This window comes from Strix aluco, chromosome 2 (assembly GCF_031877795.1).
Source record: "Strix aluco isolate bStrAlu1 chromosome 2, bStrAlu1.hap1, whole genome shotgun sequence".
Classification (NCBI taxonomy): Eukaryota; Metazoa; Chordata; class Aves; order Strigiformes; family Strigidae; genus Strix; species Strix aluco.
In genome coordinates this window covers 36,485,090-36,507,547 of record NC_133932.1, presented here as the reverse complement: position 1 = coordinate 36,507,547, position 22,458 = coordinate 36,485,090, and the positions used below count along the sequence as shown (strand labels likewise).

Here is a 22,458-nt window from a genome sequence, read left to right as displayed (position 1 = left end):
GTTGAGCCACAGTATTCCAACTTGATACACAATCACATGAATACTTAAAAATTCTTGCTTTAAAATATTACTAAAAAATCATTATTTAAACGATTTGAATTATTAGCTATGGATTTATGCAGAGCAGAGAGCTGCAATTATATGAACTGCGTTCATAATGACCACAACAAGCCCAATTTGAATCCTGCAGTTAAACTGTAGTTGTTTATGCCAGAGGAAGGTAATGCCTTGGCTCTTCTAAATTCTGCTCATCTATCATTCAGGTCACCTACTTGTTTGATATGAGAATTTATTTTCAGCATGGTGTAAGCTCTGAAGGAAACCCCTCATAACAGGAATTAGGCACCATCCTTTGAGAAAAGCAGATAGAGTAGTTTCAATATCCCTTGGCCAAAAAACCCAACCAGATTTGTGTGCTGCTGGCCTCCGAACTACACTGGCTTCACATGTTTAGGCAGCAACCAGAAGTGCTGGATCTCGGAGTATGCTGATGTGGTTCTGCAGGTGCCACAGCAGTACCAGCGTCTTAAGAGCTTAATGCTCCGTTAAATACCGAATCAGTCTGAGTTCTACTACCATACTCCCTAAAACCAGGGTTCTGTCTCTTCCTAGGCATTATGTTTCTGTTCCTTACCAAGGTGGTTATTCTGCAGCAACTTTGTGTCTTACTACAATGTGTTCAAATAAAAGAAGGTTTAGGCATATTTGTTCCGTGCAGGGAGCTCAGGAAAGTCTTCAGGTAACAGAGCATGACCACGGCAGATTGGGCAGGTACTGGAGTGCTGCTTAAGCCATGTTCTAATGCACTGCAACAACAGGAAGATGGTGAGGAAACCAAGTCTGGTATAAAGAGTTCAGCTTAAGTATGTCAATTGTCACTAATAACTTTTCCAACATGTTCTATGTTACTAAAATTTGCAGTTAGAAAACTTCAATTGTGGTGCTGTGCTGACCAATTTACACTTGCACCTATTCTGCAATAACATAACAGCAGTAAACAAATAAGGTAACAGGAAAAAGTCGCCGACAGAAATATCAGGCTATTTAACATAATCCTGACCTTCTTACTACATGAAGTTATAGGTGCAACTGCCTTCAGGTGGCAAATGCAGGGTTTATAGTGACAGCCCATTCTGCAAGTATGCTGCAAACAAATCTGACTTGACTACCAAATTTACTCTCCAAAGAATAAGCTTAAATGAATTATCATTTTAGTTAAAAATCTAAAACTGGAAACTTTCTGACCCAGTAAGACCATATATAGCAAGTCTTGGTGTACAAAGTACAGAAGAGAAAATTGCACTGTTCTTTAAGCACTGAAGGGTAAGGGAGGGGAGGGTTGCTTCTGGAAAGTGGAACAACAGCATAACTGAACAGAGTTTGTAAATATTCGCATCTAATTGATAAGAACAAAAATCCTTACTTCTCTGTGAAAACGATGGCCACATTCTAGTTCACACAAGTCTCTGCTTAGCTCATCATGACATATTGTGCAGGGATCATCGCTGGAGGCCTGTCGATAAAATGTTATTTGAAAGCTAGCAACAACTAATCAGCAAGTTCTAATAAGGTAATGAAGTTACTAATTTTATCTAAGTATATTTATGTTTTTGTACACAAAATGAACAAGTCAATTATTTTTTCCAGCAATACTTTGATTATTTCATGTCTTATAAGTAGTACACGGCAGTCACTTCACATTCATTGAAATGGTGAAGAACTTACTGTAAAGTCTACTTTTTTCCATTTAGATTTAGGTGTTGCTCCAACATTCCCCCAGGGCTGAAGGTTTGGCCGAGATGGACTTTTACTGGAGGCATTCTTATGCGTGGGTCTCGCCTTGGGCAGGCTGGGTACATTTTCTTCTGCAGGTACTTCCCACCTCAGAGTTCCAGTCTGTGCTGGTGAAGCAGAGGATGCTGACCTCACAGGTCCCCCTGTTGAAGCTGGTGCCTAGACAGGTATTGGGAAAGAATTTGGAGCAAGTTCGTATTTCAGAGCCTGACAGCAAAGGAAAGTCTGCATTCTTTTCTGGGCTGTGCCGCGCTGTCAGAGATGGACAGTAGAAAAGGCAGCAACTACACAAACCACAGTACCTTACTTTGCTGGTCCAGAATGAGTTCTGTCACTCTGCTTAGAATTTCATCAAAACTCAAACCCGACAATGTATTCCCATTTCTTCTTTGTGCATCTTTTATGAAGCTAATAAAGTCTGAACTGAAGGGACAAAAAAAGACTTAATTACTGATTGGCAATACTATGGCTGTTATCAGCATGGTCACAGCATTAGAGAAGACTGTAGCTTCCACGTTTGATTCACAGCAATAAAGCCTTTAAAAAATATTAACGTCTCAGATGAACTGTGGCAAGTACCTGCTTCCAGTACCTCTCAATAACTAGGATCTAACTTAATCGTAAAAAACCCCAAACAATAAAATACTTGTTAGTGGCTCTCATTGGGGTAAAAAACCAAAACACATAAGCCAACACCACAGGTCTGTTCCCTTACAGAATATCTCACTGAACAGGAGAGGAGGGAGGGGAACAACTAATATTGTTATTCGCGTGAAATAGAAGCCATCTACTAAGAAATCAATTCTTTTTGTACTTTATCACTGGATGTTCAGAACTTCTGTTACTCAACATTACACTCATTAAAACAGGTACCTGCTATAGTTTGGGAATATACTCTGTAGGTGCACAATAATATTTTCAAATGCTTTTGGAAGCACTTTGTTGCTTGGAAGTCCAGGCTGCCTCAGATGTATAGCTGAGTCATCTTGGTGGTTCTGGTTTGGCTGGAGATTCTGAGTGTTACTTCCAGAAATCCCTGACGGACGAGTTGCTGAAACTTTATCAGAATATGATCCTTCCAGAGGTTTGGAGTGTGTTTTCACTGATCCGCCACTTGCGGAACAAGCCTTAGAATTTGCATACGCTGGCTTAACTCTGGCCTGTGTATTAGGAGAAGCATGTGCTGGACCTTGATCTTCAGAACTTGAAAATGCAGGAAGTAAATTAGGATGTGCAGCTGCAGAGGAATACATGACAATGGCTGGATCGCTGACTAGAGTTCTGCCTTGTTTTATCTAGGAAGTAAACATTTCACAGGGAAAATAGTGATTAAAGTAAATTTAGCAGAACTCTCAAGCATTTGCAACATGAACTAGGACACATTTGGTCATGCTAAGGAACTGGAAGGTCACATCAATTTATCTTAACTTGCTTTCCCTAGGTAAATACATTGCACAAAGGTGCTCTTTAGTAGGTACTACATATAGACAGCCTGTCTGAAATGGGATTAAGTAGGACAGCACATATGCAAAGTGTTCCTTTAACTTACTCTTGCTTTGCTAAAGAACGCATGGCTGTTGGACAGCTCTAAGTTGTACAGAAGTATAGCTTGAGGTGGGTGGTAGAAACAGAACTGCTTTAAATAAGTGCCATCAATTTGAAAATACAAAATTCACTGCTTTTAACAGATTATATAATCTATATATAATCCAGGGTGATTTTTTTTTAAACAGAAACACATGTCAGCCATAGTCATCATCTTGAAAAACTTGAGGCTGACATGATCCAGGAAGACTTGTTTTTGCACTAACGACTCTCTTCCATAAATGGAAAGAACTTAAAATAAGGTTAGTTGTTTGACCCCATGACTCCTATTTGTTTCAGAACCTGACTGCTCTAGGAAGGTGGCTTTCTGACACACAGAACTAAAATTCTGCATTTCTTCATAGTCAAATTTGCTGGTTCTTGTGCTGTGTTCTTTATTTTACCGCCTTTTTGAAGCCGTATTTTACCTTCTCTGTAAAGGTGTTTAATTAAACGGCATTAAACAGGTAGAAAAAGGGTTTTCATCACATCTTTTTCATTTGGATTCAGTATTTGCCTATTAAAGTCCTCTCAAAGCTGAAAGAATTACAGATCTCTCTTCTGAAAGTACTGTATTACTGCAATAAAAATAGTTACCAAATACAGAACAAAAAGTCACTCTTTCCCAACCTGCAAATTGGTGGTAGCCTAAGGATGGTTATTAAGTTATCTACATATTCTTAACAGTTCTGTGCCAGTAAGTAGAAAAGAGATACCTAGAAATAGTGGGGAAGAAAAGGTATGCAGGAGAGCAGAAGCGTAACTATTACTTGCATAAATCCAGAAAAACTGTAGTAACAATCATAAATATACAGTATTAGAACAGAGCCTTGAACCTAAATTATACCAAAAACAAAAGAAAAAAACCATGACTTTCTGCAGAGAATATATATAAAAAAAGTTGTGTGGTATCTTCAGTGAATTCAGGGATTTCATATGTGCGTGCACTATGATTGTGTTTTACTTATTGAGGCAATTATCTCCTCTATTTTGAGATATTTTTTCCTTACTCCAAACTGTCCCAGGTCCCATGGTTTCTGAACACTATTTCTCTTCAGGACTAGGCACCAGCTTGGTGCCCTGGTTTCAGTTTTACAGTCGGTGAATGGCAGCACACAGGCTGGTTGCACCGCTGCTGCAGCGAGCTTGGCTGTAAGTGTTTTATCACTGTCGTGGGTCTCCCCACCGCCACGCTGACGAACCGCTCAAGGAGCACGGACTTACGCTGACTTCGTCCTCGCACCAGGAACAATCGAGGGTTTGGAAGGAACTGACATGATTTGAGCGAAGCATTTGTGGAACTGTTGGCCCGTGAGAAAATGTTTTAAAATAGCATTTATCTGGGATATAGTCATTACAGATGCATTTCCATAAATGGCTATACTCCATCTAGTTCGTAACAGATACGACTGGAAGTTGATTTTGGTATTCATAATCAGTTACACATGTTGGTGTAACAGGGCCTGGTCCCTGTAGAATTCGATGCTACTGGAAAGTCCCAAGTCAGACAGAACATGAAGCATTTTAAAGTTAACTTTAAACAGCTTAAGCCTCTCAAAGGACTTGAAAATGTGCTTCTCACTGGACTTGAACACGCTCATCTGCAGTCACCTTTTCCTTCTGAACATTACCTGGACATATGAAGAGCCAAATTACTTTGTATTCAAGTTCTTTATATACATGTCCTGTAACGGATAGCCATGCAGATGCAAAATAAAGAACTTTTTAACAAACTTCTATCAAATGTAAGATACATACTAAGACACTGGGAGGAGAAGGAAGATCCACAGTTTCCATTTTAGTGAGGCAGTTCCGTACACCATTTTTCACCATCTGAATTTTTTCTTCATACTCAGCCTGCAGAAGGAAAACAAATGATCCTCCACATCAGCATTAACTAAAGCTCACTCTTTATTTAAAATGGCATTAACACAACTACTTTTTTGCAAACCACCAAAGATACCAGGCCTTTCAAATGGAGACATAAGGCTACCATTTGCTCTAGTATCATAAATATCTATTTAAGTACTTGCATTGATGCTTGAAAGGGTTTGGGAAACCCTTTCTAGTTTCTTAAAACTCAGCCTGAACATTTTACATCTTAACTTTTCAGAGTTTTCTATTGTTTTCAAAGAAGTTGTACGGATTTCTGAAGTTCAAAAAATATAAAAGAACCAAGCACCTAGACTTGTTAATGTGGGATCCCATTTTGAAGCAAGGGTATAAAGGACAGATTTTTTTCGTTTATAAATTGAAGATATTCATTGTAACTTAACTATACTTAAATAATCTGGACTTAAAACTGTGTATTCCTTTTGTAATTAAAAAAATGCAGTTCAGTATTTGGAGGACAAGCTACTGGGTGTTTTAAAAAAGGAATGCAAAATTATTTAAGGTATTTATTCTGTTTTCATTTCCAAAACTCAAAACGTGTTCAGAGAAATTAAGACTTACCTCTACTTTTTCCAGTTGTTTCTTTATATTTGAAATAAATATTTCCCAGGAATCAATCTGTGACTTCAACTTAGGTGCTGCTGAAGCTGAGCTGCTGAAGTATTCAAGATCTTCAGTTAAACTCAAACATTCCCATTATTTTTGCTTAAGACCAATGGTTTTAGTACAACAGTTCCTTTCCCTATCAACTAAATCACAGTTAAAGACTTCAAGCAATTTTAACTTAAAAACAGTTAAAATACTGATTTTTAAATTAAAACTAAAACTAACTGGTCTAGTTAAATAATCGTGACTAAACATTCAGTAGTTACTTGTATTTAGCAACTAGTACTACTGAAATTTCTGGTATAAACTCTCCATACCTGCTGAAGGACTTCAACATCTTGAGATTTGCTTCTGCATTGGCAGCTATGCCATTTACCTTGCGTACTTCAGTTTCCTTCCAGTTTTTGAGTACTGATATCTGTAACAAAACGTAACTGTCTAAAAAAAGTGCTGTAAAAGCACTGCTGTAGCACAAGGAATAAAACCTCAAAATAGATTTTAATAAGCATCCAAAACAATAGTTTGATGATACAGAGTACAACACACACACAGACGGTGTGGAATTTCAAGTGGAAATAACAGCCCTGGCAGGCCTTTGGGAGGATAAAAAGGCTACTTTCACTTCAACCAATAGTAGAAAGCTTCCATAAATGTTCCATTTGAACTTGTCCTACCTATTTTTTTTTTTTAATATATATACACACATATACTCTTAAAGGCAGCCGTTTAAATACTGCACAGTTCAAGACTGATGTGGACCAACAATCTAATCTTTTTATATAATCCTACTGCAGATAAGACAGCCTTCAAGCCCTTAAGAAACGAAGGTTGTTCACAATATTCAAAGCATTTCCAGTATAACACATATTGTTTTAGAAAAAAAATCTTGACATTTATCAGCACTCTTCTCCTTTCAGTGAAACACAAGTAAGTTGTTGCATTCTCATTCTACCTGATAAAGAAGTAGCTGTATATTCACTAACCATGAGTTACTTTTAACAAGGAATTTCTTATGTTCCTATGGTTAATTCTTACTAATGGAATTTATTCGTGACAGAGATACGTATGAAACTCAATTACTAGTTGAATTTTGTTTGGGGCAATACTATATGCCCCAAATCCTGGCTTTTAATACTGGTCAATAATAATAATGTACCTTGATGATCTGCAAAGTTTTGGAGGGTAACATCATGAACAGCACTTCTCAATATTTGAGTAACACTTTTGATATACTCTTATGAAAAGTTTTAGATGCTATTTAAAAAGTAAACTGTTAGATAAGACTTCACCAGTCATCTTCCCCACCTACTATCAGTGCAAATGATCCAAGCTCTAGCAAAAGTGTTTTAAGATTTTTTGTTTGTACCTCTGCTTTAACAGCTCTCTGCACACACTCTTGGCAGTCATCTTGACTCTTTTTTATAAGCTCTTCCAATTTTACTTTCTCATTAGCAAGTTTATTACTGTGAAATAAAAAGATGTTAAATATTTGAGTAACATTTGCAACAGAGTAGTATTTAAAATTTATGGCGTTTTAGAGGTTTTCTACAGCTATTCTCTCTTCTTCAGAGCCACACATCTCCATTTACATTGTACAGCCTGTGCCTTCAGGTATGGCATACTGCTGGCTCCATGGACAGGACCTTGGGATTTCTTAACCGCGTTTCACTGTGCAACCTAAAAAGCTTATAGGAGTTCAACTACTGCAGTCATACAAGTATTACAGTTCTGAGCCTGATCACATATACAAAGAATGTATCTATAAATGAAACCTTGACTTTACACTATGTGCAAATGAGTAACTTTTAGAAATGTTTAGATAGCCTCATGTACATTCAGGACTATAAGCATGTGAAGATCCAAACCTACATACAACAGTTCAGTATGTCTGTACCACACCCATCTTCTAACGTGTGTTCTAAAACACAGTATCATATAATCAAGGGAAATGTATGAGAGCATGTTGAAAAGCCAGTTATTTATTATTCTAAATATCTAAAAGAAAATAATATTTACTTATGATAAGTAAACTAACTTAGTATAAGAGATACAGGTTAAAGTCTGTATTTTTTTCTAAGCCTTTACCCAGAGTGAAGCAGACAACTCCAATAATGACAAGTCAACAGAAAAATGTAAATATTGCTGAAAGGTACAAGAGTTTTACCTGGTCTCAAGATATGTATTTAAATATACATTATACTGCTTTTCCTTCTCATCAATGGTCTTCAAATACCTAGAGCAATCACACATTTATTAAGCTTGTTCTGAAAAATGTTCATTAACAAATACATAACATGTTCCTTTATAACCACAGTGACAATCTGTGTGTTTTATATGCTGTTTAATAGCATAAGTGCATTTAAATGTATTCCTAATTAAGCAGTAGCTAATATAAAAGGAGGCTGATGATTTTTCAAGAGATATTTGGCCCAAACAACTTAAATTAAAGCTAATACAACAGCATTCAAGGACAGAAGTTTTCTCAGTTCTGTAAACCAAGAGAGAACATTAAAAATACAGTAGGAATTGTCAAATCTGAATGGATAAATTATTGCTACGTCAGTCAGTTTCATCAGTTATCTAGAAGCCATTTGAAATGTTTACCTGTAACTTGCAAAAAAAAAATCAAAATACAAAAGCAGACATGTACATATTTCAGCCTATTACTGTAATAAAACATCTAGCTGGTTACACAGCCATTCAGGTTAAAGTCTTTGGAATGTTTTGGGAAAAGCTACTGATAATACTTCATCAAATAACACACAATTTATTTTTCAGTACAGCAGTGACATGATCTCATGGATGCCTGCTGACTATGGTAGAAGTTGACCCAAATTGCTTCTTGCTCCTCCATAGCCAGGAGAGCTCATTGCCTAGCGAACAGCTGGGTTTGCTGCACACAGGATCATGATGGGATCTGTACATTGATATTATTAAGTTCCATGGAAAGCCCTCCAGCCTTCTGTTTTAGGGTGAATGATGGGTAAAAAAACCCCACAATAGATACATGCAGTTCTGCAGTTCTTACGGATTTCTCAGATTCAAGTAAAACTGCGACAGGACTAGAAAAGAAGGAAACATGCATCCCTGCATGACCCTCAGATAGGCTGTGTGGCAGAACAGACAAAAAGCCTGTAAGAAAAATAGATGCAGACCAGAGTTCGGTTGGGCTGATTGTACAATAGAAGGAAGGCTGAAAATGGAAATGAAAATATAAAGCTAATCATCATGCAGCAGAGGAGACACTGAGAAAGCAATGATAAGTCATGAAGGAGAAAAGTGAAAAAGCAGTGCTGATCTAAAGGATTCTGGAAAACGTGGGAAGATCTTAAATAGTGAAGGAGTAGTATTTGTTAATTACGTTAAATAACATTGTATGTAGATCCTATTAACAGCAGCTCTAATCCAAGAATTGCATTTAACTCATTTCAGAATGACATAATCAGGGCAATAAGTTTGAGTTTTCACTCTGCATACATCATGGAATCAGTAGATACTGAAATTTACCATAGTCTATCAGAAATAACTGTACTTACTGCTGCTTTTAAAAAAAAAAGCACAGAGAAAGTAATATAACTCTGTATTTAAAATTAGTACCTATCATTGGTGTCTGTATGCTTTTTAGCTGTGCTCCTTAGTGCTTTTAAGTTCTCTTGATTTTCTTTTTTCTCCTGTTGCCATTTTTTTACTTGTATTTCTAAGTCTTGATGAAACCAATCTAGTTCATTCTTTGATACCTAAAAGCAGAAAATAAGAAAACATTATTTCTGAAAATACTATTTTATTCAAATGCAAGTTACAGCAGATTGCTGACACGTGATCAAAAGCTAAGCCAGTGAAAATTACAGTAAGAGTTTTACTAGTGCTTAATCTACTCTTAGTTCAGGTATTTAGCATTGGCAACATTCATAAATGCTTTCTGCAGTGATCTGCACACCTCATTTACACAGCTTCAGAATACTTGCAACCTTGTTTTGCAGTCAGCTAAAAGAAAAAACCCAGTTAGTTCCACAGTGTCATGTAGAAATACATACTGAAATCCAACTCAAAATCCAGCTCAAAAATCGGTACTGATACTGTTGCATCAGTACTAACAACTGGGAAGTTACAATTCATAACAGAGCAAGACAGCAGTGAATCTTATGGCTGCCATAACTGCTTAAAAAAACCATGGCAGCATCAATGCATCATTGGGAATTCTAAAAAGAGTATTTTTTTAAAAAATCCTACAATGCCCATGGACAAGTTCATCCCCCGTGCACACAGCCATGCTTCCAGCTCAAAACTTTTTAAGCTCACATTTTTACCAAATATTCATACAGAAAAACCAGATGTGAGACTCCATCATGCCTTATATGACAGTTTGCCAGGCTACTCACAGCCAATGGTGAAGCTAGAACTCAGGAGCTCCCAAGCTGCAGTACATGAGTTTACTCCAACACATCATTGAAAGGAAAAAAATATATGAAACTGAGATTGAATGACAGGCCCCATCTTACTAAAGAGAGGGCATGGGGAGAGATGGCTCTCCTTTCACCTGATTTTTTTTTTTTTTTTTTAAATGGAAAAATTCCTTTTCATGTGGACAGATGGGCAGCCTGTGGCATCTACATCTTTAACTATAAAATTAATCCAAAGTGATAATAGGCTGATAGTGTTGTTTGGGGACTACTGCTCCCAGACATTTTCAAGGAAATAAAGCCTTGTTAGCAAACCTAACATATCAAGATGGAAGAAAGAGTCAGCAGTGTAGTGCTTTTTTGTGCTCGGGTGGAACCAAAACCAATACATATCCACTAGATGGAAGCAACCAATATTCCACATGTTTAAGTGTGTTCGAAGGAAGATGACACACAAGGACTGTGAGGTTTGCAGAGCCAGACTTCACAGCAATGAGGACTACCAGTCAAGTTTCAAAAATACTGTTGATCAGTTACAACCAATCTTGTGAGCCACTGCAGTTCATCCCACTGTGCATGGATAAAAACATTACCTCAGTCTCTTCAACACTTTTCTTTAGAAGCTCTTTTAAAGCACCAATTTCCTCCGAGCTTCGGCTTTGTAACTGGTCATATTTTTCCTCTGCTTCTTTAAGTTGTTCCTTTAATACCTGATGCTCTTTTTCCATACGTAGAATATCTCCCTGAAAATAAATCAGTTATAAGAAACAATCTAATATCTGTTACCACAGGACAGTGAACATTCATGACGTCTAGAAGGAACAGTCTGCTGTCAGCTGAGATTCAAAATCTTGAATGTGGTTGGGGTGGGGGTTTTTTTGTTTGTCGGTCGGTTGGGGCAGAGGGGCCCGTGTTTAAGAAAAAGTTGTAATACAATTTCAATCCAGCTCAGGAAATGAAAATTCAGGTCTGACCATGAATGGAACATGACTAGTTGGAAGACCACATTTTCCTACTTTTATCTCCTACTACAGATATAAGACTGCCATTAACATCCGTCTGAGCTGTCCTTATACCCAAATGGAATATTTAAATCAAACCTCAATATTTTTGGAGAAGAAATACTAGATTTCCCTAAAACATACTCCAACATCTGAATAGCTACAGAACAAAGCTCCAAAACCTCCTTGTTGTGGGCCTGTGTGCAGTTTCCTGAAGCAGAGGGGAAAACACTCCCGCACACCCCACAAAAAAAGCCAAACCGTAAACCACACACACAACACCAAACAAATTAAAATTTAAAAAAAAAAATAAATAAATCTGTTAAAACATGTAATTTTCAAGAGAACCTTCATCTTTTCACTACTAAATTTTTGGGCATTCCTTTAACCTTCTTAATGAGAAATTTACACAAATATGCAGGTAACTTACTTGCTGCATTTCAAACGGATGAAAAGGCAAGGTATTTGTTTCCCTATCAGCTACTTCATGATTTACCTAGAATACAAAGAATCATTAGTTGATTAAAAAGCTTTCCAGTTTATACATGCAACTAGCAGGTCAGCTCCGTTTTGGAGCTTTTGTACCTAACCTATAATTTTACAAATCCGACTACATTATGAAGTCAGTCTATCTACAATGTAAAAAGAAATTAGGGAAGTGTTTCCAAAATGGACTTCAATCTATAATGAAAGCACTTTTTTTGTCACGAACTTTCCCTAGTTTAATTGACCATGAATGAGTTTATACTGAGAACAGTTCTCCGAGTCTTTAAACACAGCTGTGCTCTAAATATCTGAAAACTTAAAGCTTGCAAAAACAGTGTCTGACAGCTCACTGAGGAGCTGGGTTTTGTGGCTCTTCCTAAACTCAAGATCTAGTACATAAGTGCTTCTACATAGAAGGAACTAGACTCAAGGACCTTCAGAGTCCCTGCTTGTTCTCCTCTAATACCACCCATCAAGGACTTACTGAAAGAACTGAAGTTTAAAATATGTGACATTAAAGATCCAGTTTATGATGTCACTGTTCTAATAGGCTATTAAAAATCATAGTCGGATAATGTTAAATACCTTGCTCTACCACACTTTTGCAAACAGAAACGTATCTGTTGCTTAGTGACCTTTTGATCTCTGCTAACCAGAATTCACTAAATTGAAAACTGTAGCCTCTTCTGATACCTCTTTGTTGCATGTGTTCAAAAACCAAACAGAAATCCCATTTTAAAAGCCCAGTCAGCCAAGTGATGAAATTCACCAACCAAGACTGATGGGAAACTTTCAGCAACTGCTCAGGAAAGATTTGAAGTGAAGAAAAGTTTTGTACACAAAACAAGTTTGGAAAAAAACTCCAACATGTTAACATTTGCCTAATTTAGAAAGCAGTAATAAAAAGACAACTATTTATCTTACAGCTATAAATGGCTATTCCTCCCTGAATGGCAAGAAACAAAGATGAGGAACTCCTCCCCAGCAGTCCCTCTAGCACGCTGGATAATCTCTCATAAATGAATCTGTGAAACTGCCATATCCATAACTCTGAAAAGCCAGTATTTTAGTCCAAAAATGTTTTCTGTAAAAAATGTGGATGTGACCGTTGTCTCCATCTGTTACATGAAGTGTGTTTTCACAAGTGGTGTATGCTGATCTAACACTGGGGTACCATTAAAGAGTGAATGCTCCAGCCCATCATCTGTCCAGCTGTATGCCCTGCCCCTTTCTGGGTATTCAGCAATGTTTTCTCTGCCTGTAGAACAAAACTTAGGGGTTTTCTTACTTCAGGAGGGAAAAGAAAATGTGAGGAAGTTTGCCCCCTGAACTCACCTTACAGCTGGGCCGCCACAGTAAGACCACAAGCGAAACATCAGCCAGCAATTGTTAAAATGTACAAGCTATCTAAATCCTCAAATACTGTGGAAGTTAAAACAAACCACTGAACTAATTACAAAAAGAAAAATGATGACACAAAAGGAATTTCCTTAACCTCTAAACCAAAGTTGAAACTGATGTGCACCAGTTCCCTCCTTTGATCCTGGGACAAAAGATATGTGAAAATATCAGGCAGAGCAAAATTCAGTGACCATCTCTAAAGAATTACAAATGAAAAACAGGACTAGTTGTAGAAAGCGTCAGCAACTTAAACTGCAAGTTCTAAGGAAGTTCCCAGTCTGATAAACACCTTAGTATCTTCCAACTCATGGTCTTTCTTTGGGAGCTAAGTACTAGAAAATGATAAATACTACTTTTAAGATCTCTTACATTTGTGTGGCTGGAAGTATTACTTGAATATTTGCTTTTGAAACTCTATACAACATTTGACCCTTTGGGAAGTCATAAAGGAACCATTCAAAAAGGAGCTGCACTTTCCAGTGCTTGACACTGTCATTTATCACTTAAAAGCTCTCAGGTAACTGTCATTTCAATTTCTTACCTGAACAGCTATCATCCTTGTATGAGGATTGCTTTTCATTAGAGGTACACCTTTCCTTTCTTTTTCCATCTTAATAACCTGTATACCACATGCAGCTTCATTTGTACTATTTGCAACAGCAAAATTGTCTTCATAAAATGTGTTATCCGAGTTCTCCAGATGGCACTGAAGGTCTTCATACATTTGTATTTCATTTGGTATGAAACTGCTGAAGTCGCATTTTCTGTCTGAAATTGCTGATTTGTCATTATCCTGATGAGCTACATGATCAGCATAAATATAACTAGGTTGCTTGGCAATATTTGACGTGACAGGCATTTTAGAAGGCACTGGCAATATTCTTTCATATTGATAACTGCAGGAAGCCCGAGGCAAAAATATACCAGGATTTTTAGAATCAAAGCACTTTAGTAAAATGTCTGAAAACGACGACTCGTTTTCTATGGTATCAATGTTCTGACTACACAAAGAAGGCACCGATTTACATGAAGTAGAAAACCAGGGCAAATATTGTGGAGTCTCATAACTTGCTACTGTTAAGTCAGTAGATGTTGATATATAGGGTTGCTTAGGATAAGACAGCGGTTTGAATTCCTTAGCAGCTGGATTTAACTGTAGGTTGTTCTGGAAAGAATTTTCTTGCACATCACAGACTATATCATTTTCTTCTGCATTACTTCCAGTCTCATTTCTGTTTGTATTTTCTTTAATAAGAACTGCATGCTTTCTTAAGCCAATAAGATTATCCACCATAATGAAATGAAGGGATTTCAGAAGAAAGGATTTCAGACCACCTTCATCTTCTACAATCTTTCGAGCTTCTTCAGGGAAATGTTCATATTGCCCAACTAGTAATTCATTATTAATTTCCATAGGGCCATGTTCTTCCAAGATTTGAGAGTAATATCTTAAAGAAAAGTTGTTATTATTAAGTAACGTTTTTTCATGTAATTCTAAAATCATATTTCACAGGTTATATTTTCACAATACTACTTAAAAGCAAAGAACCTCTAGAACTACTTGTTTTGCCAACTGACAGGATCAACAGAAAGGACACAAACACCAAGTTAAAAAGATAAGCTTATTTTACTTTAGTTTAAAGCAGCAGAAAAAATAAGCAAGGTGACGCACCTGATCATTACTACATAAAGTTAACTATAGTGATTAAGAAAGATACATCACCAATTGCCCTCATACTTTACCATCATCCAGATCCGTACTTCAGCTGGGGAGCCCCGTCACAGCGAAGGATCAGAGAACTGCTCCCAGCAATTGGGAAGTCCTACACAGTGCTTCCACTCGTAGGTGAGGTCTCCATCTTCGCTGTGAGAGGGTCCTGCTTTTATACAGTTTAGCAAACAAATCATATAAAAAAAGGGGCACGGAAACATCTGGTAGACTGGCTTCACTTCACTTGGGCACATCCCAGATTTGGCCAGGATCCTGGGCGCATCTGAGGAGTTCCTGTCTTCTAGGAAACATCTGGCTTAGGGTCCAAAAATATATATTATCTATAGTTTTCAGAGGATATTAACATGGTCATATTTCATGCTGATATGATGCTGGTCAGGAAGTTCACTCAGAAGTCAACTTTAGTTTGAGGCCTATGGTTCAGGCTTTGGTTCAACACCTATGGTTCGAGGCCTTTTTATGTCACTGCTAAAGAACAATCATTTGGAAGCTGGTGTTCCAGCCAAGCATAAAAATTTTCTGTAATACTCTTACTTGTCCACCTCTCACTAAAAGCATGCAACTATTTCAAAGCATTAGTACATACCCACATATACCAAACCACCAGGATTCAAATTCTGGACTTAATACAATATGTTATAAAAATCATGAAGTAATAATATTAAGACCTTTAAACTGCTAAGCACAGAAATGTATACTTACTCATATAAGCTCTCACAGGTTTGATCTGGGTTATTATCAATAACTCTTTGATAACTGTTACTATTTGAAATGACATAGAGAGCTTCAAACTCTTCTAGTTGCCCCCGAAGATATTCTGGGATTACAAATGGTTCATAAGAATTTGTAAAATCTCTGTAGCATCAAAAAAAAAAAAAAAAAGATATAAATAAATAGTGCATTTGAACAGTAATTCTTGTCTCTGAAAGTAACTTTATTTTTCACATATACTGAAAATAGTATACTGTATGGTAGCTACATAGTGCTAAAAATATACCCCAACAACAAAATTGTTTCTAACAAGCAAAATAAACACTATCCCCAAAATACTTAACTGTTGAATTTATTAACTGACCTGCCACTAGCTAACACTAATAAGACCTGGCTCCTGCTAGCAGCTTTCACATCTATAAGCAAGAACAAAACCAGGCTCAGAATACAAGAGTTTAACTCCTGATTAACACACAGATTCTGAGCAATGCACTACAGATTACCTCAATCTAGCATCACAACCTGCTTGACATGGCATGGATGGTAAAGTTCAGTTTGTGACTGACTGGGTACATACAAACTTATCAACTAATTTCTTGCTACATTAAAATGGAATACGAAGCAAATAAGATCTTACTTGAAAGAACTGCTTCTGGCCTAGAAAATGTATTGGGCTGCAGCCTGGCAACCATTTGGTAACTTCCTACACTGTTAAGATCTTTAAAATTCTAATGCCCCTTACACCTACACTGGAAGCAGAAAAGTAATGGCTCTATACAAGCTCATGTCAAAACCACTTAGATAGAAACACCAGGTCTGGGTTAACAAGACACTGTCTTCTCCGGTACCTGCAAAGCACTTTGGTGTCTGGGCACTAAAGGCAAAGATCACGACGGTACTTACAAAGTATTTTCTTCTATAAATATCTTATCTTCTTCTCGTGGTGCTGTACTAACTCCACTGGATAATACTAAAATAGACTAATTAAAAACAAGATTATTTTTTTAATCTCACAAAAGTATATGCAAAATGATCCACTGTAAAGACTATGAGTAACTTATTTACACTGAACCTTACTCATGTTCAGAGGCCATATGATGAACCGCAAAATTTTTAAGTACAATTATCAGTACTAAGCCATAGCAAGAAAATTCTTCAGGTTATTAATTTCTTCTTCAGAACTTATTTTGAAAAGAGAAATTGGGATATTCAGCTCAATCTCCCTCTTTATTTACCAATTTCATCAAAATCCTAGATGTGCCTGATTTTAACTTGGAATAAAAGACTATTACAGCTTCACTTTGTTAAGACTTTTGTATACCTTCTTTCCACTGGGCTGCACATCAACTGACTTTCTAGGAATCTCTTCCTTTACATTCGAGAGCCTCCAAGCTTTAATAATTTTACTACAAGTAAGTCTGAGTTATTCCTGGTTCTGCATGGTTTTAATCTGACATGTTATTCTCATGTTCACTGTTACAAATATTTTAGTTGTCCTTTATTATCTAATAACTTTATAAATATACAGACTTGTATAGATACATTCAAGTCAGAAAAAGAAAAAGATGGCTGATGACAATAGGAAAAATCTTAAATTTACTCCTGAAATTCTACTAAAATTATAAAAAGGTGGAGGCACGGAGGAAACAAAGAAGATTGTATCTGAAGGTTTCAATAAAGTGAAATCCTAGAAAAGCAGGACAAAAGACAGTGTAAGTTTCAGGTAGAATATTACTCTTAGCAAAATCTATAAAATACTGAACAACTAACAAATCTTTCTGAGCAATAAATGGAACGCTTGCATCTTCAGTCACTGATACGTCCCTAAAAATTATCAAGAAAGAAAGTTAAAGACATCATTTCGGATCTATTTCATGAAGTGTAAAGACAGGTTTTTCTTTCTCAAGATGACTGGTAAAGTGTCCTTCTGCAAATTTGCTATTTGTCAGTGCAAAATGAAACGGAGCAGAAAGTATTAATTACACAGTGCAGTCAGTGTACTGCATTCACATTCTCCCATACGGCAAATTAAGATCAAAAGTCATTCAGAGTTAAGACAGTGAATAGACTGAAGGTATTGGTATCCAGTCAGTGACAAAGTTATTAATAAATAACTGCTTTTTCAAGTTTAGAAATACCTTTTATACTGAAAAATTTGTATTTTAACAAAACAGAACTGTATTAATTGAGTCTTAACAGCATTAGACTACTTCAAGAATGAGCCTCCACAGGGTATTTCAGAAAACAGCCTCTATACATCTGAACTCCAGCAATTTAAAAAAACCTATTTGTAGTAAGTAGCTAAAAAGTTACTCACCCTTGAGTCTTTTGAGTTCTTCTTCCTGTTTTTGTTTTTAACTTTGATACTATTTGTCTGAAACAAAAAAAATAAAATTACTGTTTTTTTCACTAGAAAAAAAATTATGATGCATTTCCAAAACCAGTGTGTAAATTTTAGGAAGTTTCATATTACAATTCTCATTCTGGTTTGACCAGCAAGATTTACAAGGTGAAGTATGCAATCTTCTCCATCTTCCATTCCCAGGTGAAAAATACAAAAAGAAACAGATTTACAAGAGACTATCCATGTTGTTCCTTTTCATCATTTTCCTCTTTAAACGCACAGAACATTGATTTTTAAAACCAGAATATTCTATCATTTCAGTATTTCAGATGCTTACTCATTACTTATAGCTGAAATTGCATATTTAAAGGCTGTGACATCCTGCACAACACAGTTTTGTGTGGGGAACAAGAAGCAAACAGAACTTTCCAATGTTCCAGTCACTTAAATTTTCTAAGATATGCAAAGACAAAGGAACTAAAATGCATCTTCACTTTTTAATAGCACTGTAATGGTAGATTAACATAACTCTACTAACAGTAACTTACCTACAGTCTATTTTAGGATATAAGTAACATCAAAATAGAAGTACTTTTATTGTAATGGCTTTAATTTCATTCTTGGATTTCCAATTCATGAAATGAAAGAGCAAAGAATTTCACATTTTATTAAGATGTATATAATTAACTCTAAAGATTTATTCTGTATCAAAAGTAGATCCTGGATTTGTACAGAAGTTTATCTGCAGGCTAGAGTAATTTTAAATAAGAGTGCCTCAAACACATAATTAACCAAAATACATAATACACTTCTGCCAATCAGAATGGATTTTAATGAAGATACTAATCAAAAAGTGATTCAGAATGACATACACTAAGACTTAGGGGTTGAATCTGAAAAGCATCTATAAATGGTAACAAACAAATGCAAAATATGTCTAACACTTCAAATTACTTCACTTATTAGCGGAACAAACGTCAGATTCCTAGCCTTCCAATTTAATGCCACCTGATACCTTTCCATTCGTTGCTTTTGACTGTAAAATATACAGTACAGTTAAGTGTCCAAAATTATGCAGACGCAAGTTAAACACACTCAAGGAAGAATCATGCTTCAAGTGCAATTGTCATGGTAAACATGCAGATATAGCAGTTAGTAAGAACCTCTCTGTTTGTAAATTGGGCACTTTTTTTTTTTTAATTCCCCAATGATAACTTTAAAAAAAGCCCCTCGGAAAGTAACACCAAACTGCTGTTATCAAGTAATATGTAAATGCTATTCCCGTGCACCTTATTTGCCTTATTTTCCCTATCCAAAGGAGGCGATACAGCACATCAGTGTACCCTCATCTGCTTTCACTACAACTTCCTCATCTGCATTCTTGAAATGCTCATAATCTAAAGGGTATCTTGTTGATTTGTGCTTTAACTAAAGAGAAAACCCAACAAGTATTTTACTGATGTAGTTTAGGAAAAAAGGTATGCAGTTGTCAAAAGCTTTAAGAAAAGGGGCAGAGGAAATAAAACAAGAGTAAATCTCTAATCAGGTCTGAAGGATGATAAACTAAACCAAAAGATGCACATCTTTATTCACTTTTGCACAGCTTTAAAACACCAAATACATACTTGTTTCCGAGCTTACACCAAATAAACATTAAGTCCACTTACCGATATATTTTCATTTCCCTGCTTCTTTAATATAATGGTAGGGTCATCTATTGAAAGGATAACAAAGTCACATTCATAAACAGAAACAGTAATATTTTATGTAACTTCAACTGTGAGCTATGAAATTATAGTAATAATTATTATAATCCTTTATCATATACCACCAAAGCATCTCAAAGACTGTAGCTGCAGTATGTGCTTAAACTGAAAGATAAATACCTATTTTGGCTGGACATCATACGTGCATAAAGGTAAACCAACATGCTGGCTGTGGCACATGAAACAAACCAGCAGAAGGCAACCTCAAAAAGAGGGGCTTGCCTTTTGAGGCCATAACGCCTTTTAAACACTGAACACAGAAGATCCCATATGAGGCCGTTAGTCGTCTGCTGAGGTTTCAGTCTTTTACAGAGCCCATCAAATGTGGTGTAAAAACAGAAAAGGAAGATGACCTTTGTGTGCTTACCCATTTTATCGAAGAATTCATCTAAGGCTTGATGAAGAACTGGAAAATTTTCTCTGTTGTCTTCTAACAGCCATATAAAACAACGGGTTTTCTCTAGGGGTGGTTTTAAGAAATAATCACGAATTTCTTTGTCTTCAGAACTAGTTGTCACATAGTCAAATTTACTACCATACTTCTCATTCCATAGAGTGGTTAAAATAGAAAGGTCAAGCTCTTTTAAAAATTGCCCATACTGAAGGAGAAAGTTCTTTGTAGCTGTCAGACCTAAAAGAGAAGAACAAAAACATTTCATTCTAGCTTCAGAGTTTTAGTGCTTACAGTGTGATATTCCTCTTCAAAGAGGAACAGTTTGTGCTAGAAATTAGACAGTAGCCTAAACAGATTATGTAAAATGTTCTGTATCTTGAAAATACAAACAAAAATGATAAATGGAGTTCACATAAAATTTTACTCTTAGTCAACACCAAATAATTATTTGTATAATAAATCTATAGAAATTCCTTAAAAGACATGGGCGCAATAGAATAGAATTGAGAACCCAAATGTTGTCCAAGGTTTTGGCATCTTACGTCCATTTTGCCTGCAAAAACAAACTTCCACCTTCATCCAATTATAAATTCAATAGGAAACTACACAGCAAGGCAACACTACCAAAGAGCACCAAGTTAAATTACCTCCAAGTTATACAGTCGGCTAAACTTTTATGACAAAAAACCCACCATGCTTTACTTTCCAGAAACAAATTATTTATAGAAATATTATCATTTAAGCCTACCTGGAATTTAAAGACATTAAAAAAACATATCTGTTCAATCTTCTCTTTCAACACAAAGCCCTGCCCACATTAGAATGGTTTACTTGCAGAGACAAGAGAGGTTATTACTGTTTTATCAATGATCACACTTTCTTCTCTAGAAATCCTGGCTAAGGATCAAATAAATAAAAAAGAGGAAATCTTTACTTTACCATTTAAAGTTAAGAAAGCAAGACTGGAAAATAGGGAGGTTATCTTTTCATCCATAAACAGAACAAACATGACAGGGTAAGGTTTTCTGCTATTACATAAGCATACAGCCTACCCAAGTTGTTAAGATGTTTCAGCCATTTGTGCAATTTGGGATCCACTTCTTCCAGCTCACTCAGCACATGGATAAAACTCCTTGTTTTAACTCTGTTTTTTTCTTGAATTAAGTAACTGATAAGCTGCTCCATCACTTCATGTGACATGCTATTAGTTTTGGTATATGACATGTAATCCTCCTCACTGATTACCAACCACGAAAGCAATTCCTTTAATAGTTTGGAAGCATCACGAACAGCTGTTTTTATTTGCTCAGCATTTCGACTGATATGCTGCAGGACTCGATCACCAGCATATAAATCTTGAACATAACCTATAGCAGGATTTAAAAAAAACCAAAACAAAAACAAAAACCAACAAAACAAGAGTTCATGTCTGTTTACCACAATTAAAAGCATAAACTTTAAAGTACAGATAATTTGGATTAAGTGATGTTTTTAATTATTTGCTTTATTGCAACACTGAAAATTACACTTTACATATAAATTAGCCTCCACATTATGAATTTGACACTGGTTTAAATTTGGTTTACACAAAGACACAATCCTTAGCATCTTAACTAGATTTCAGAAAGAAAAAACCAATTACCTGCAGCAACAGTAACTTCAAGCAATTGTCTATACAGATTTATCTGCGTGGGCTGCATGCCAGTCCTGATGCAGAAACAGAATTCCCCCAAACATCAGTTCTCAGAGCAAAGGCAAACTTCTGAGTGCCCAAGCATACACCTAGTAGCAAACCTTTGCCCTGTCCCTGCCACTGGTTCTTTGTAGAACAAGAGTGAAAAAGATCACTGGCTCTTATCAGCCTTCACCCTTCATTACTCTTCAAGACTACACATTTATAGAATGCCAGTTTCAGAGCTTAACTCACAGCAACCATAGTCAAAAGATGTAGATCTGTAAAGCATTTTATTAAAAATGAAGCACTACATATTACACCTAGAATAATTAAGCATTGTAACAGACAGTTCCAAGCATACAAATAAATTAAATGAACTCTATGGGTATAAGCCACACCTGAGTTTATCCTGCAGGAGTCTGCATGAAAAACCTCTCTATGTTACAAAAATGCACACAAACAAGTGCTCCTCTCACTTGCACTCCAATTTACAAGCAGATTTGTTCTTATTTAAAGATAGCTATGGCTGCTAACAAAACAAAAAACCCTTTTGTGATCTAGCTCTCCTCTGAAATTAGCCTCTCAACCTCTCAGACAGCTTGAGAGATTGAATTAGATGTTCTTTTGCAAGATTTCCTCACAAAATCTCCCCAAGCAAAAAAACAGGGCAA

At 36.2% G+C, this 22,458-nt stretch overlaps 1 protein-coding gene across 7 annotated transcripts in view; it reads right to left on the bottom strand.

The window, feature by feature from the left end:
- Positions 1-494: 494 nt before the first annotated feature.
- TTC3 (tetratricopeptide repeat domain 3) overlaps positions 495-22,458 on the bottom strand; it is a 62,757-nt gene continuing 40,793 nt past the window's right edge. For 5 of the 7 annotated variants that reach the window (XM_074814346.1, XM_074814345.1, XM_074814352.1 and 2 more), the window contains 20 exons: positions 21,165-21,479; positions 20,086-20,349; positions 19,620-19,666; positions 17,926-17,982; positions 16,512-16,588; positions 15,600-15,752; positions 13,707-14,613; positions 11,709-11,774; positions 10,871-11,020; positions 9,475-9,614; positions 8,042-8,110; positions 7,244-7,340; positions 6,195-6,295; positions 5,833-5,926; positions 5,137-5,235; positions 2,668-3,089; positions 2,097-2,217; positions 1,726-1,953; positions 1,424-1,513; positions 495-806 (listed from right to left, as the gene is read on the bottom strand). In XM_074814346.1, the coding sequence (XP_074670447.1) occupies positions 696-806; positions 1,424-1,513; positions 1,726-1,953; positions 2,097-2,217; positions 2,668-3,089; positions 5,137-5,235; positions 5,833-5,926; positions 6,195-6,295; positions 7,244-7,340; positions 8,042-8,110; positions 9,475-9,614; positions 10,871-11,020; positions 11,709-11,774; positions 13,707-14,613; positions 15,600-15,752; positions 16,512-16,588; positions 17,926-17,982; positions 19,620-19,666; positions 20,086-20,349; positions 21,165-21,479 (3,608 nt within the window). In that variant the 3' untranslated portion in view covers positions 495-695. Of the gene's footprint in view, positions 807-1,379; positions 1,514-1,725; positions 1,954-2,096; positions 2,218-2,667; positions 3,090-5,136; positions 5,236-5,832; positions 5,927-6,194; positions 6,296-7,243; positions 7,341-8,041; positions 8,111-9,474; positions 9,615-10,870; positions 11,021-11,708; positions 11,775-13,706; positions 14,614-15,599; positions 15,753-16,511; positions 16,589-17,925; positions 17,983-19,619; positions 19,667-20,085; positions 20,350-21,164; positions 21,480-22,458 lie in introns of those variants that run through there. The other 2 variants (XM_074814350.1, XM_074814351.1) reach the window with 2 other exon arrangements.